This window comes from Hemiscyllium ocellatum, chromosome 21 (assembly GCF_020745735.1).
Source record: "Hemiscyllium ocellatum isolate sHemOce1 chromosome 21, sHemOce1.pat.X.cur, whole genome shotgun sequence".
Taxonomy (NCBI): Eukaryota; Metazoa; Chordata; class Chondrichthyes; order Orectolobiformes; family Hemiscylliidae; genus Hemiscyllium; species Hemiscyllium ocellatum.
In genome coordinates, this window is record NC_083421.1 from 53167506 (window position 1) to 53185507 (window position 18002).

At 39.1% G+C, this 18002-nt stretch overlaps 1 protein-coding gene across 1 annotated transcript in view; it reads left to right on the plus strand.

Moving 5' to 3' along the window:
• med27 (mediator complex subunit 27) overlaps positions 1–18002 on the plus strand; it is a 238276-nt gene that overhangs the window by 197216 nt on the left and 23058 nt on the right. Inside the window, exon 5 of the mRNA XM_060841477.1 lies at positions 4464–4571. Within this exon, the coding sequence (XP_060697460.1) occupies positions 4464–4571 (108 nt within the window). The remainder of the gene's footprint in view (positions 1–4463; positions 4572–18002) is intronic.

Consider the following 18002-nt stretch of genomic DNA (forward strand, 5'->3'; position numbering starts at 1 on the left):
TCTGATTGAGACGTTTAAGATTATTAAAGGATGGACACTCTGGAGGCAGGAAGCATTTTTCCGCTGATTGGTGAGTCCCGAACCAGAGGACACAGTTTAAAAATAAGGGGTAGGCCACTTCAAACAGTGTTGAGGAGAAACTTGTTCACCCAGAGAGTGGTGGGGTTTGGAATGCTCTGCCCCAGAAGGCTGTGGAGGCCAAGTCTTTCGGATTAGATTAGATTACTTACAGTGTGGAAACAGGCCCTTCGGCCCAACAAGTCCACACCGACCCGCCGAAGCGCAACCCATCCATGCTCTTACATTTACCCCTTACCTAACACTACGGGCAATTTAGCATGGCCAATTCACCTGACCCACACATCTTTGTGACTGTGGGCGGAAACCGGAGCACCCGGAGGAAACCCACGCAGACACGGGGAGAACGTGCAAACTCCACACAGTCAGTCGCCTGAGTCGGGAATTGAACCCGGGTCTCAGGCGCTGTGAGGCAGCAGTGCTAACCACTGTGCCACCGTGCCGCCCACAAGTCTCTGGATACTTTCAAGAAAAAGTTGGATAGAACTCTTAAGGATAGTGGAATCAAGGGTTATGGGGATATGGCAGGAACAGGATACTAATTGAGGATGATCAGCCATGATCATAATGAATGGTGGTGCTGGCTCGAAGGGCAGAATGGCCTACTCCTGCATCTATTGTCTGTTGTACTATCGAATGAACCTTGGCGAATTTCTGCAATATGTCTTGTAGGTGGTATCCACAGCTGCTACTGAACATTGGTGGCAGGAGTGAATGTTTTTGGATGGGGTGCCAATTAGTTGGACTGCTTTGTCCTGGATGATGTCAAGTGTTTTGAGTGTTGGAGCTGCATTCATTCAGGCAAGTTACAGTCCTGACTTGTGTTTTTTAGATTGTGGGCAGGCTTTGGGGAGTCAGGAGGCAAGTTACTCGGTGCAGGATTCCTAGCCTCTGACCTGATAGTGTAGCCACCCTGTTTATATGGCTAGTCTAGGTCATTTTCTGGTCAGTGGTATATCCCAGAATGTTGATAATGCGGTATTCAGTGATGATAATGCCTTTGAATGTCAAGGCGCATTGGTTAGATTTCCTCTTGTTGGAGGTGGTCATTGCCTGACACTCAGTGACATGAACATCACTTGCCACTTGTCAGCCCAAGACTGGACATTATCCGTCTTTTGCCGCACTTGAACATAGACTGTATTAATATTTGAGGAGACATGAATGGTGCTGCACATTGTGCAGTTGTCAGCAAACATTCCCAATTCAGACATAAGAAGGGCATTGAAGCAGCTGAAGATGGTTGAACTCGGACAATACTCTGAGCAATTCCTACAGTGATGTCCTGGAACTAAGATGACTGAAGTCCAACAACCAGAACCAGCTTCTTTTGTGTTAGGCATGACTCCAACCAATGGGGAGTTTTCCCACTGATTCCAGTTTTCCTCGCGCTCGTTGATACCACATTCAATCAAATGCGGCTTTGATGTTATGGGCAGTCACTCTTGTTTCACCCCTGGAATTCAACTCTTTTGTCCATGTTTGAATTGTAAGGTTGTCTTAAGGTAAGAACTGATTGTCCTTGTGAAACCCAAACTGAGCATCAGTGAGCAGATTGCTGCTGAGCAAGCACTGCACAGTAACACTGTTGCTGACACCTTCCATTAGTTAACTGATGTTTGCGAATAGATTGGTGGCATGGTAATCACCTGGGTTGATTGCTCCTGCTTTTTGTGTACAGGACATATCTGAGCAGTTTTTCATCTGGTCAGGTAGATGCAAGTGTTGTAGCTGTTCAGGTCCAGCTTGGCAAGGGTTGTAGCAAGTTCCAGAGCATGTGTATTCAATATTATCACCAGTATGTTGATAGGGCCCATGTCATTTACAGTATGCTGTACCTCCAGCCTTTTATTAATATAATGGAGTCAATGTAATTAATTGAAGGCTGCCATCTGTAATGTTGAAGGTGGCAAAACTGGAGATTGTTGCATATGCTTCAGCCTTCTCTTTTGCACTGATATGTTGGATTCCTCCAACATTGAGGATGTTTGTGGAGCCATCTACTCCAGTAAGTTGTTGAATTGTCCTCCAACATTCATGACTGGATGTTACCAGGACAACAGAGCTTACACCTGATCCTATTGATTGTGAAATTGCTTAGCTGTCTGCAGTTTGCTGTTTGAAACCCAACTCATCCTATTTTGTGCTTCAATTCTAGGAATGCCTGATGCTGCTCCTGACATACCCCCTCGCACTTAATCGAACCAGGGTTGATTCGATAGTGATGGTAGGGTGGGGGGGGGGGGGAATATGCCAGGCCAAGAGTTGTAGATTGTTTCAGAGTATGATTCTGCTGCTGCTGATGGCTCACAGCACCTCAAGGATGCCCATGTCTTGAGTTATTGGATGTGTTTAAAGTCTGTCTCATTTAGGGTGATAAGACTACCAAGCACAATGGAGGTTATCCTCAATGGGTGAAGAGGATATAAAAACAAATACAATATATTTTTCAAATTTAATTCTTTTGAATGAGTCAAAGCTGTGAGGAAGCAGTAAGATTCAGATACACAAATTATGAAAAGTCATCGAAAGAATGGCTTTTGTTTCAGGGGACCTGAGAAACAAAAGTGATATTCTCATTTTCTGAATGTTTGATTTGATTTTTTTCTTGAGTCCTGCTTTGACTTTTTGTTTGGCACTCTAACTTCAAATATCTATTAGTTCAGCAAGAGTTGCAGTTCAGATATTCATCAATAAACAATAGGTGCAGGAGTAGGCACCTATATAAAGTTTATTTGATCTCCTTTGAGTTTAGAAGCTTGAATGATAATCTAATTGAGATGTTTAAATTGACATAAGGATAGATGCAGAGAAACTATTTCCAGAATTAATCTATATTGAACTTTGCAATTAGAAATCAGCTTTGTCAGATGTTGATTTATGAGGAGGGTCATGTAATATATTGTTGTTTAAGAGCTTTGATGAGTCTCACTGGTCACATCAGGCACAAGAAAGGTCAACAGTAGTGAGGAGAGGTTTATTCAGTTAGTTCATGTAATGTAGGCATTGTTGGTTAAGCAGTTAAGGGCCAGTCACATTACTGTGGGTTTGAGCCACATGTAGGCCAGACCAGGTAAGGTGAAAGATTTATTTCCTTGAAAGACTTTTTTTTTCAACAACATGGTTGCTATTAGACTAGCTTTTTCTCCATTGCAAGTTTACTAAAACTAGATTAAAATTTCACACCTGCCATGGGATTTTAACCGTTATCCATAACATTAACCTGAGGTTCTGGATTAGCATGTGCATTATGCTGTTTGGTTTTGATATATTATATAATACAATTTTACACATTATTGACAATTCTTAGGATGAAGTGTATTCAATTTAGAGGTAAATGTGATTTTCAAAAATGCAGAAATGCTCAATCAGTTGTTAACACAAGATGTTGACAAGTCTTACCTCTAACTTTAACCTTATTTCTGCAGCAACAGTAACTGATTAAACACGTTGGTTAATTGTAGCAATTGTAAGAATATTGGTTGCATTAACTCGCAGTAGAAACATTCACAGAACTCTGTAATTATTATAGCCTAAGGCTCTGTGACCTGGTGTATTGAGTAGCTTTCTCAAGTGTTCTTTGGGATTAAAAGCTCATTATAGCCTGCAGCCACATTTCACACAGCTAATGCACAGAGCTGTGTGTAATATAGTACATGTTAGAATGGTTTGACAGGTTTCTAAAAGTTTTCCCTGCAGTAGGTGCAGCTGATTGCTAATCATGCCTTTTTATATTAAAGTTGCACTCAAATGTAAGCTAATTATATAAAATATAAAATACAATATTTCAGACTCCTAATATGAAATTCACCTTCAAATTTCAGAGTAATGTTAATACAGACAAATAACAGCCCACTGTGCATCTTAATGCAATGAGTTCCTGAGTTCAGCCATAGTATTTTGGAGAAAGAGCGAAATAGAACCTAGAAGCATACTTGAAGGCCAGGCAAGAACGGCCATTGATTCAAAACTGTTTCTATTCCTAAGATTCTGAAGTACAGCCCCCATACTACTAGAAAATAATCATTTTAAAATCTATAAGTATACTGCAATTAATCATAAAATTGTTTTTAAGATTTGATAGTAATGATCATCTTAGATGTTTATGTTTCTTGGATTACTTTAAATAACAGATTGTACTGTTCAGTGTTTATAACATGGTCAGATTGTTTTATTAGAGGTAAGTTGCTGTAAAGCAAATTTAATGGTTGAATACAAACTTATTTTCTCATAGTTACATGTACATATTGTATCACAAAGACAGCTGGCGAGTAATCATCCAATATTTTTTCCCCCGTCAGGAGTGGTCACTACCTTGTGAGTATATCCCTCTGGCAGCCTCATGTACCCTAATGATCTGTTCTGCTTCATACTTTTTGTTCCAGGTCACACTTGGAAAGGTATTAAAGGCAATAGTTGTGATGAGGAGTTTATTTATTGATCGGACAATCGTTAAAGCATATAATGAAAACGTCTACACAGAAGATGGGAAGGTAGGACATTTGAAACATTAACTTGATTTTTGGAAAAGATCTTTACAATATCTCAGTTGTTTATTACAAATCAGTCTGGATATTACAGCTGCAAATATTGTAAAAAAAAAATTGGAGAAATGCATGGAACCAAAGTGAGTTTTTTGTATTCTAAGAATGATTACAGATAATAGGACTCCTGTTACTAATGCAGTTTGCATTGCATTCTATGTTTTATAGAAAATAATCAGCATTTTGTAGTGTTTATTATGAAGAATAATAGCTTCATAGCTAGAGGATTTTAAAATTAATGCACCAGTGATTTTTGATTAAATTTGAAGGATTGAAGGCTAGCAAAAAACTTCAACCATTAGTATGCAGGCTGCTTTGTAAAGGAGAGGAGAGGGGTATTGGTTTTCATAATAAAGGAATAAGTGTATCACTGGACATCGCAGGATTGAAAGCAAACTTGTTAAACTTAAAATGGTGACCAGTCTGATCTTTGCTAATTGGCCTAATTGGTCATGAGAGAAACTAGGACTTAGAGGGCATAATCTCAGAATAAAAGGATGCCAATTTAAGGTAGGTGGGGAGGAATTTCTTCTTTCAGGATTGTGTCTTTGGAACTCCTTCCCAGAGAAAGCTGTCAGGGTTGCATCCTTGTGTATATTTAAATTCTTGATCAGTACAGAGTGTAAAGGATTATGGGGAAAAGCAGGAAAGTTATCATGAGGGATGTTGGATTGGCCATGATCCTATTGAATGGCAGTGAATCAGGCTCGAGGGACTGGATGGACTACTCCTGTTCCTGTGTCTTATGGCCTTAAACATGGGATTTATTCTGTATCTCACGGTTCTATTCATTTCCAGCAAGTTAACTACAGTTAATGTTCAGATTAGATTCCCTACAGTGTGGAAACAGGCCATTTGGCCCCACCAGCCCACACAGACCCTCCGAAGAGTAACCCATCCAGATTAATTTCCCTCTGACTAATGCACCTAACATTATGGGCAATTTAGCATGGCTAATCCACCTGACCTGCACATCTTTGGATTGTGGGAGGAAACCAGAGCACCCAGAGGAAACCCACGCAGACACTGGAAGAATGTCCAAACTCCACAAAGACAGTCGCACGAGGCTGGACTCGACCCCAGGTCACTGGTACTGTGAGGCAGCAGTGTTAACCACTGAGCTACCGTGCTACCCAAAACTCCTTTTTCTTCATCTTCTGTGATCAGCTTCTAATCTATTTTGTTTTCTTCTCCTTATTGCACATCTTTTGATCTTCTCCAGTGATATTTTGTTGAAAGTTACCTGAAAATCCACATGTATTGCATCCAATGTACCTTTTTTTAATCTAATATCTATCATCCCTACAAAAGTGATGGAAATCACTATACTATATAGCTTATTTTAATTTTTAAAAATCTTTCAATTAAACTAGAAGTCTTTGGAATCAACTGCAGATTTGGAGTTTTTTTTAAAAAGGAGATCTAAAAGAAATTTGTATTTCCAGCATGGGCGCGGTGTTGCACATTGGAGTATGATAGGAATTGGTGTTTGGAACTCTCTTAAGACTGCATAACTTACCAAGGTGCTGAAACAATGTACAAAACTGGTTTCTTAGCAGAATAGTAAAACAGTAAAATAGGATATGGGGGAGGTGACAGCCAAGTGGTATTATCACTGGTAATGGTCTTGGGGACTTTGGGATCGAATCCCACTACGGCAGCCAGTGGAATTTAAATTCACTAAAATATCTGGAATTATGTGACTAACGATGACCATGAATCCATTGTTGATTGTTGAAAAAAAACCCATCTGGATCCTTACCTGGCCTGACCTACATGTGACTCCAGACCCACAGCAATGTAGTTGACACTTAATCACCCTCTGGGCAATAAATACTATGGCCTTGTCAATAACTCCCTCATCCATGAATTTCTTTTTGTTAGGTGCAACTGAAACTGGATGCCATTCAAACTTTGTAGAAGACCTTGACTCAATTATACAATTTTTGCAAACAAAAGAAGTTTTCTCTTGAAATGAAAAGCTGTGCAACATTAGTGCCTGATGCTTTGAATGAAACAGAACATCAAGATTTAGAATGTGATGCATGACTGAACGCTTTCAATCTCTGCGAAATGATTAAAAATCAGTTTTTAATTTTGATCAACTAAATGTCGGAAACCCTATCACTGTAATTGAGAATCTCCAAACCAACTGACTGAGAAATCCTCACAAGTAGAGTTTCCACTGTGCCTACCCAGAGCATTTGAGCACTAGTTAGCAAGAATTAAGATTTGGAGACTAAAGAATAATTAAGTCTGCTGTTGAAGTTAACTGATTTGAGCCATGCTGCTTACCAGTATTGTGCTGAAAACCTTATTGCTACGTATCAAACTTAGACCACCTTATCTGTGAAGAGATTTATTCATTGGATAATCTAAAGAGAGTAAGTTGTGTGCTAGTATCACAAAAACAGCATTGAAGTCTTGACAAAACATAGAAGAAGGTATTTCTCTTTCTCAATGCTGTTCTCATCATGGATGTAGGCACCTCGTGACAGGAAGAGCAACTAAGTTTACCACTAGTGAAGATACAGATTTAGGACTTTCTAGCGGAATTAAGGAATTCTGGGATTTAACACCACCTCTGAGATTTGCAAGTATATCAGGTCAGTTTGGAAATGTAAAGTTTAAGCAATCTCAGACTAGAAAAAAATAGGTCCTTGTCCCTTCTGATACCTACCCTGCCATGCCCTTGCATCCTGCTGCAAATGTGTTGCTGGTCAAAGCACAGCAGGTTAGGCAGCATCTCAGAAATAGAGAATTCGACGTTTCGAGCATAAGCCCTTCATCAGGAAAGCCCTTCATTGCAAGTTACTATGCCCTTGCATCCTCCCTTACCAGAGCCCTTGACAACTGAAGACCAAACCCAGTATTACAACAATCGTAATTGGGAATATACAAGAGACCTGAATTAGAGATGTGAGGTTTGTAGATTTGAAGGACAATACAGAGATTGGGAGGGATAAGATCATGGAGGTATTTGAAAACAAGATGAGAATTTTAAGATCAGCCATTACTTGTCCAGGATCCAATGTAGATCCATGAGCATAGGCAGCATAATGGAACTGAACTTGCTGTGTTAAGATATGGACAGCCAAGTATTGAATAACCTCAGGTTTATGGAGGGTAGAATCAACCAGAAATATCATTTAATATCACCAATCAATTCAATAGATAATTTGTCCAGCCATATTTACAAAGCATGTCACCTGACGCTTAAAGATGCGTCAACTTTGACTCCTTAAAAAAAAAACTTCAATTAGTGTAGTGTACTAGAGTGTAGATGACTGAACATAAAAACATAGATAACATTATCTTTTGTTTATTTTAGAATATAAACGGTTTATTCTTTAAGTCAGGGGTTCACTTGTATGAGTGAGTTCTGTGTCCTTGAATTGTGCTTATTTTGTCTTTGTGACTTTCACTACTGCACACCAACTATGAGCTATTGATCACTTGTGTTTGAAGGGTATTCCAGGACGATTTGTTCATTGACACATTAACTAATGCGCTCTGTTTGATGTATTAAATATGACACATCTATATTCTTTCACACCAAAGTGCATTTCAGCAGTTCAGATAGTTCACTGTTTGATTCCTAGCTGCCAGATTGCAAGTTTGAACCTTCCTGTTATGTGGTGAACATGAATGCATCTTGGCTGTTTGGTTCCAGCTTTTTTTGGCAGACAGTAAATTGACCAAATCGTAAACCAGTTACATTCCACAACTCCAGATATTCCAGTAGCCATTGTACACTGGAGTTGTGTATTAGGATCATCCTGGTTCCCTGAAATTGCAGATTCTGATGGGCAATTCACATGCATCTGGAATCCACTGAGAATGTCAATTACAAACAGAATTTGGAGGATTCCATCTCACTTACGAAGCAATAGAAGATTGAAAACCTACTATCACTCCTCGGTCACTTAAACTGATCTCCCATTCCCCTCCACTTCTCCAAAAAAATCAAGAACACCCTCTTCAAACCAAATGCTCTTCTCTACTTACCATTTTGGGTCCCTACCCGCTGTTTGAGTGCACAACTATTTTAACCGTCCAATAAAATTTCTAAACCAATCTGTTTCTTTTTTTATTGGATGCAATCTCATCTTTGAGAGAACCTGGCCAGATTTATCAGGATTTGGTTTACCTTTTTCCACATCTGATTTATTCTGCCTAATGTTTGCATCCGAAGGCCTAAAAACTTGATTTCCAATCTTTATAAAGTTTGTCCGTAAATTTTAAAAGAATTTTCAAAACCTCCATTTATTGAACTTCTAGCTCTGAGAATGCTTCTCGTAGCAAGCAACAGCACCAAGTCTTCTGTTTGTTTTCTTGTTGATGATGACAATCTGCCTATGCATCAGCTGCAATTTTTCTTTGATTGTCAGCTGTTCATGAAATGTGAATGGGAAGCCACATCCCAATACTTAGCACTTTGTTCTTTTCTAAAGTTATTCCAGTTGCAGTCTTAGTTTGAAAATAACATAATTTCTAACCCTCACTTTTAGATAACCATTGTCTACGGTCAATGTCTTATAAAATCCAACTAGTCTGTGAAATAGAAGACAAAGACTCCTTTCTTTAGTTTATCAACTACTCAGTCTTGTAGCTCCTTGCACACACTAGTGGTATCTGTTCCCCTTTAATGTCTTCCTGATCAATTAATTCTAATCACCTGCTTAACTACGTGCTGTATTAATATCTTCACTTTTGTCACTCTTTCCACAAATTGTAAAGGAAATTGTCATGATTTTTTTAGACTTTGTCTCTCATATTCATCCTTGTGTTGTGATTCATTGTGGTGTGAGCTGTTTTCTAAACAGTGTGTTAATCATCGACCCATGATCCTTTCAGCAATCCTTGTTGGTAAAGTTTTTCTTGCTGCTGACTGTATATCCTGAAGCATTCAGGGAATGAGCACCTGAATATTTTCAGTCTGAAGAAAAGAAACACCTTAATTAAGTTTCAACCAAAACCTTACCTTGCCCTTTTTATATATATATATATATATATATAATATACATCTTACAATGTGTAGTTGTGAAAGGCCCTGTTTGTTCCAAGTACCTGCTATAAACACTTTGCAGTGCACAAACAAGAGAACTCATGCAAATTAGAAATGCCATTGTACTTGTGTACTATGATTGACAGTTGTCATGGAAATAAATGCAGTCCTTTCTCTCGCCTGAAGGAGAGAACGTTTGAATTGGGTAGAAGCATCAGTGAAAATAAGAATAGAATATCGTTCAAAGATATGTCTAAATAAGTATGTTTGTGCATTTTTTTAAATATGTGTGTGTCCATATACAATCAAGTGTTTTTGCATTTTATAATGTCTGTTAAATGGTATGAAAAATAATTAATTGAAAAGCAATCGCTGGCGAAAGATTAAATCTTGGCACTCAATTAAAATATTTTCATTCTTGAGAAAAGAAAGGATCACGATCTTGTAGTCTTGCTGTAGGTATTTTTATTTCCTGAAGCATTGGTTGCTTGCTAATTTAAAACTGTTAAAGATGCCTGTGCAGTCCTGACTGAATTTCAGTTAAAACCACTGGGGTCGTGTTTTTGCCAAGGCATTGTTAATTACCTAGAAACAGGAGCAAAGAGGCACCTCCCAGAGTAGCAGAGGGAGAAGAATTTTATCAAAGCATAGGTTCAAAGATGCTGAAATCTGTCTCTTGGGTCATTTCTGATCCCCAATCCTTCTGACTTCAAAGTGAGATATCTTCCAAAGAGGGGGGCTGAATTTGGTTCTTTAATCAGTGCTGACACAAGCCCTGTTTGATATTAGAAGCAGGGAACAGTTTGATTTGTGCTATCCTTTTGAAATCGTTCCGATGACCTTCAGAAACCTTCATTAATGACTTACCAGGAAGAAAAACCTGCAGCAAGATAGGATTGGGTTTAATCCTGATGCCGTAAGTGTCTGAATTGCGCTTGCAGTATTTATTTCAAATACAGTGCTTGATAGAAAGTGAATAGATGTGCATTAATGTACAAGTGAAGTGCATTATTTAATTTGTTGACTTCTTGATGTATTGCTATGAAGGTGTGAGCATTTTGCCACTATTCAACATGATCAAGAGTAGTCCTCTATTGGAGCTTTACAGCAGGCCTAAACAGATTGATTTTCATCCATTCGCACTCCATTAATGTATTGCACGACTCCTTCCAGTTAACCTTTTTCTCCTAATATTTATAAGTTTTGATTTGAGCAGGAGTGTAACTTTCTGTTTGTACATTTTTATCAGGAAACAGAATACAGATGCTGCAAAGAAATATTTTTCAAAAAGGCTCACTTTTAAATAATTAATAATATTCTAAATCATTCTTCATTATCCACCCAGTCTGTTTTTTTTTCTTTGCCTGGTATCACAATGTATGGAATAACATTATGATAGTTCTAAACCATCATGAACTGAGGAAGGAAAACACTTTTGATTTTTTTTTAAACTCTGGTTCACCTCACAGATTATTTTTGTTTCCCTTCGCATTATGAAACAGTGTCTCAGCTAATAAACTGGGGGAAGAAGTTCCTAGAGAGCTATGCTTAACTGACAAGTTTATATCAGGAGGTGTAATCTCCTTCAAAATTTAAGGGCCCAATAACTAGCTGAGGCACAGACTTGGAAAGTCATGAAACTTATCGTAGTCTATGCAGAGTTTATTGTACTTGGGCAGTAGGAACAACTGCAATTGGTCTTGCACACTCGAGGATGAATCAATGCGATACCTGCTACTGGATATGCTAGAGTTGCATCTGGAAGTGGTGAAGATAGGTTCAAGTTTAACATTAAAACTAACTAAGGTCAAATAGTTTGTGAAGTACATTATTGATTTAACACGATTAATGTCCAGCTGGCTCAACTCTGGTTGTTTGGTACTGATTACTAATTAACAGTATGCCAGCAAGAAGCTGTCAGAGGAGAAGGAAATTGATTGATTTTCTTCAGAAATGGAATGCAGAAGTTGATTCTCACTTTACAGAAAATGGACATTTGGCCCATCTGTCAGTTCTGAGCACTATCCAATTAGTTGAAATACTCCCTTTTCTTTCCCTAAAATGCTGAAAATATTTTCTCATCAAACATGACCAACTTCCTCCTAAAATATGTTATAGATATTGAATCTGCTTTCACCACTAGTCTGGTAGACAGCTGTAGTTCAAAATTTCTCACCGGTACCTTTCACAACCATTTTATTCTTTTAAGTTATTTTAAATCTATACCTTCTGCTTATGACCCACCCACCACTGGAAACTATTTCTCTTCATTTACTCTGTTAACATTTCTTAATTTTGAACATCAACAGAACTTTAAACTAAATAGTGAAGGGGTGGATTCAATTGCATGGAAAATTATGGAAAGTCTTAAAGCAGGGGTTGAAGTTTTCAGAACAAGTAGTTGGACAGAGTATGGAAAGGCTCCAGAATCTAACTTCAGGGCTGCGAAGGAGACAAGTGTGAGAAGTGGGGCAGGACTGAGAATGCGGTACTTAAATGCAAGCAGTATACAAAACAAGTAAATGAACTGTAACGCAGGTTAAAATTGATGGATATAATATGGGTATCACAGAGGACCGTGGGCCAGGAATTGAATATCTAAGACTACGTGTCCTGTCTAAAGAACAGGCAAGTGGTCGAGATTGTCTCGTTGGGAAGAAATTAAACTAAATCAATTGCAAAAAGTGATATAGCATTGGAAGAGGTAGAATCTGTGTGGGTAGAATTGAGGAACCTCAAAGGAAAATAGACCTTGATGAGAGTTGTGTTCAGGCCTCCTAGCAGCACTCAGGATGTGAAGAAGATAAATCAGGAGAAAAAAAAGGCATGTAAGAAAGGCACTATTACAGTAATTATAGGGGCTTCAAGATGCAGGTGGACTGGGAAAATCAGGTTGGTATTCAAGAAAACAAATTCCTGGAATATATACAAGATTTCATTTTGGACCAACTTGTGGTAGAGCCCACGAGGGGACAGACAGCTCTGGATTAAGTGATATCTAAAGGGACAGGCTTGATCAGAGAACTGAACGTGAAGAAGCCGCTGGGGGGCAGTGACCATAATATAGAATTCAAGCTGCAGTCAGAGAGAGAAGATTGAATCAGCTGTAACAGCATTACAATTGAGTAAAGATCAATACAAAAACGTAAGGGAGTTGCTGCCCAGAGTCGATTGGAAGGGAAGCCTAGCAGGGAAAATGGTGGAGCAGTAATAGTAGGATTCTCTGGGGATAATTTGGAAGGCACAGCAGAAATTTATCCCAAGGAATAAGAAACATGTTAAGGGGAGGATAAGGCAGCCATGGCTGATAAGGAAAGTCAGGAACTGCATAGAATCAAAAGAAAAAGCATTCAAAGTGGTGAAGATTAGTGGGGAGCGAGAGGATTGGATGTCTTTTAAAAACCAGCAGATGGTAACCAAAAAAAAGGAGAGAAGGTGAAATATTAAAGTAAACTAGCTAGTAATATAAGAGAAAATTGAGATTTTTTTTGATATTTAAAAGGTAAGGGAGAGGCAAGAGTGGACATAGAAAACCAGCTGGAGAAGTATTAATGGGGAACGAAGAAATGATGGAGGAACTGAATAGGTACTTTCACAGTGGAAGATGCAAGTAACATACCAGAACTTCAAGAGTCAGGGGGCAGAGGTAAGTTTAATGGCCATCATTAAGGAGAAGGTGCTGGGGAAGCTGAAAGGTCTGAAGGCAGATAAATCACCTAGACCAGATGGACTACATCCCAGAGTTCTGAATGAGATAGCTGAGGAGATTGTAGACAATTGGAGATCTTTTAGGAATCATTGGAGTCAGGGAAGGTCCCGGAGGACTGGAAAATGGCTAATGTAACATCGCTGTTTCAGAAAGGAGAGAGGCAGAAGACAGGAAACTATGGGTCAGTTAGCCTGATCTCAGTTGTCGGGAAGACTTTGAGTCCATTTTTAAGAATGCAATTGAGGAATACTTGGGAGTGCATGGTAAAATAGGGCAATGTTGTCAATAGGAGGTCATGCCTGATACTTCTGTTAGAATTAGAAGTCATAGAATTATCTGAAATAATAATTAAATTTAATAACATATTTGTATAGATAAATTTACTTGCTTGTTATCTCCTCAAACAATTGCAAGTTAGAGAAAGGAGAAGCGATGGATGTGATCTGTTTGGATTTCCAGAAGACCTTTGACAAAATGCACCCGTGATGTGCTGGTGATAGAGGGAGTGAGTCTTCAGAGTAATTTGACTTCTTTATCCTGGATGATTATAACATCACTAAGAGAAAACCATTTTAGCTACAGACCTTAGATAGCTGGCTGAAGTCTGCATTGCCATTCCTCAACCACTATTGAATGTACAACTTTTACTGTACCAGAATAATCAAGATCTCAAGATGCCAGCTGTATTCTGTGATGTATCAGGGCAACATCATTTAATTCTCAGCAATAATGCATTCAAAATATTGCAAATCAATTTCAGAGCAAGAACCTTCTGTATTATATAGAATCATAGAATCCCTACAGTGTGGAAGCAGGCCATTCAACTCGTGGAGTCCACACTGCCCCTCTGAAGAGCATCCCACCCAGACATATTCCCCTACCCCATCCCTAACCCTGCATTTCCCATAGCTAATCCACCTAGCCTGCATATACCTGGACACTGGGCAATTTAGCATAACCAATCCGCCTAACCCTGCGCATTTTTGAACTGTGGGAGGAAACCGGAATGTCTGCTGCAAACCCATGCAGGTACATAGAGAATGTGCAGACTCCACACTGACAGTCGCCCGAGGCTGGAATTGAACCCAGGTCCCTGGCACTGTCCAGCAGCAGTACTAACTGCTGAGTCACTGTGCCACTAATTACAGTATTCATTAATTAACTACTATCTCAAATTGAGCTGCTTGCATTAGGAAACTGTGCAATCAAACTGGTTGATTGATGCCAGATTATTTATAGTGAGACAAATGCCGATAAACTCAAATTGAGGAAAAGTAGAACTAGTTGTTAAAACAAGAGAAAATGCTCAGAATGAGACCTGTAGTATGAAGAGCTTCAATTCTGAAAGTGGTTATTAGTTATTTTTCTTGAAATGATAAAGTTGTAAAGCAGTAATTTGTGTACTGGGAACTTCAGTAACTGATACAGGATTGAGAAGTTTGGTGTTTCCCAGTGCAGAAAGTTGGTGATAACAGGACATGTGGACACTACTGGCATACAGAGCATTCCAAAATGCTCAAGTGATGCTGTGGAGGGGCCATAATGACGTTTCTCTGGCCTGCTAAGTTTTCAAGAGAGGACGGTCTATGAAAAGAACAGCAAGTCAAGTTAATGACTGCAAGTATTGATCAAACCAATCAAAACTAGAAGTACAGAAAGAATGCCAGAAGTTATTAGCATAAATTTTAAAAAGCTTTTCCTGTATCATAACCGAAAAGTGAAATTGAACAGCAGCCTATGTGTAGCGTGTTTCACATAACTAAATGTTCCAAGGCATTTCACGGGCATTATAAAACAAAGTATGACACTGATCCATATAAAGGAGGTGTTAGGTCAGGTGACTAAAGCTTTGAATGTTTTAAGAACTATTATAATGAAAACAAGTAAAATGGAGGGGACAAAGGGCTGGAAGGAGGGAGTCTCAGAGCTCAAGAATTAGGCAACTGAAGGCATGGCCACTAATGAAGGAACACTTACAATTGTGGATGCGCGAGAGGCCAGAATTAAAGAAGTGCAAATATCTCTGAAGTTTATGGGGCTGGAGGAGGTTGCAGAGATGGCAAGGGCAAGATCCTGTATGAATTTGAAAATAAGGAGAATTTTATCATTTAAAATCCTGCTTGCCTGGGCGTTAATGACGACCATTGCACACAGGGTATGATTGTGGTAATTGCTGTGAGTTAAGACTTGAGTAGCAGACTTTTAGTTTTGGATGATCCCATGTTTGTGGTGTTTCAAATGACACTAGAAACAGACAGGTAGAAGAGTGGACAATATGGACAATTTAGCATGACCAATCCACCTAACCTACACATCTTTGGACTGTGGGAGGAAACTGGATTTTAGTCTACCTCAGGCATGCTGGAATATAACCCAAGACTTCTTTTTTTATTCATTCATAGGATGTGGGCATCACTAGCTAGGCTAGCATTTATAACCTATCCCTGATTACCCAGAGGGCAGTTAAGAGTCAACCACATTGCTGTGGGCCTGCAGTCATGTGCAGGCCAGACCAAGTGAGGATGGAAGATTTCCTTCCCTGCCCAATGAACTATGTTTCCTTATGTTCTTACCCACTTTGTCATTTTTTTTTAAAAAATTACTTACTTGTTTTTGATATCTAGAAGTACTCTTACTCAACTGTCTTTTTTGCTATCACCTATGGCATTTTTTCAATCTATTAACCACTTGTAGAAAACCACCCATTGTTTTCTGATTAATTTACATGCAAAGGCAGTTTGCAAAGAGTAATGCAGACTATCAAAGATTAGGAAGAGATTGGGAGAGGGCATCATGCTTTGTAGTATATCATTTATCACATGACCATAAAGAGATGGGACAATTACAATATCACTGTCTCACTCAAAGGCCAGTATTGAGATGAACGTATTCCATTGTAAGGCTAATCAAACTCCTATGTGCTCTTGTCCAGTGACCATATCCCTTGAAAATGCAGTCATGTTCCCATTTTCAACAATTATCTATCTGTAACATTAATGAGTTTATACTTTTACATACATTATCATGGTATATCTCTTTGTAGCCAAATGGCTCATGTGCCCTTTGTCTGTACAATTCTGAATTCAGCTTGCATTCACTATATTTTATTTTAACCATTTAAGCCTCAACTTCTTTGCCTGCTATATATCTACATACCCTTCTATATCTGTGTCTAGTTGTCTAATTAATTTCTGTTTGTGATGGGCATCCAGATTAGGGTGGATAAAATGAGAGAAACTAGCCAGGAATGCATTGGAATAGTTGAGTCTAGCGGCAATGAAAGCGATAATTAGGATTTCAATAGCAAAGAAACTAAAAATAAATGATCTCAAAGATATCTGTTGTACTGTTTGAGATTGTATTGCCAACAACAGTGTAGTGCAGCATGCACCACCGAGAGCTCCATATGAAAAGAAACTGGACTGATTAGGACTGGATTCGTTGGCATTTAGAAGAATGAGGGATCATCACATAGAAATGAATAAAATTCTGACAGGGCTAAACAGGGTAAACACAGAAAGCAAGTTCCAGATAACTGGGAGAATCAGGGGTCAGAGTCCAAGGATATGGGGTTGGCCATTCAGGGACTGAGATGAAGAGGAACTTCGTCACCCAGCGAGCAATGAGCTTGTGGAATTGGTTGAGGTCAAAGCACTGAAATGTTTTCAAGAAGGAGTTAGAGAGAGTTCTTGGAGCTAAAGGGAATAGGAATGAAAAAACTTCACATGAACAGTATATGGACTCTGTCCATCCAATTCAGAGCCAGTCCCTGGAACTTGTGAGAATTTCTGAGATTCCTGTTTGTCATTCAGCCAGGGCTCCTTGATTGGCTCAGATATAACAGCCCCATTTAAGGATCTCATACTCAATGAGATCCACCTGACCCCATTTCACTCACTATAGGGAATAAAGCAGGAACGGGGTACTGAGTTGGATGATCAGCCATGATCATATTGAATGGTGGAGCAAACTTTTTTTTAGATTACTTAGTGTGGAAACAGGCCCTCCGGCCCAACAAGTCCACACCGACCCGCCAAAGCGCAACCCACCCATACCCATACATTTACCCTTTACCTAACACTATGGGCAATTTAGCATGGCCAATTCACCTGACCCGCACATCTTTGGACTTTGGGAGGAAACCGGAGCACCCGGAGGAAACCCACGCAGACACGGGGAGAACGTGCAAACTCCACACAGTCAGTCACCTGAGTTGGGAATTGAACCCGGGTCTCAGGCGCTGTGAGGCAGCAGTGCTAACCACTGTGCCACCGTGCCGCCACTTGTTGGCTCCTCCTACTTCTCTCTTTCAATATTAAATGTAATTTTTAAATGGGATCAGTGTAAATACCAGTGTAAATGCCTTCCATCAATCAGCACTTTAGTTAGTCATTAAGGCTTCACTGTGCTGTTATGGACCAGACCAGACTCCCTCCAAATACTTTTAAGAAGATAGCCTAGACTTTTTCTTGTTTTATAGGTAAAATGCTGTATTCCAGCTGTAATTCGACTGGTCAAACTACTCAACATTAAAAAAACACAATTTATTCAAACACTATAGTTAAAATACAACAAAGGAAAGAAGAACTTAGAATAAGAGCCCTTAATAGAATAATAGACACAGTAACCATTACTAATTAACAGTTCGAATGTAGTAACATCT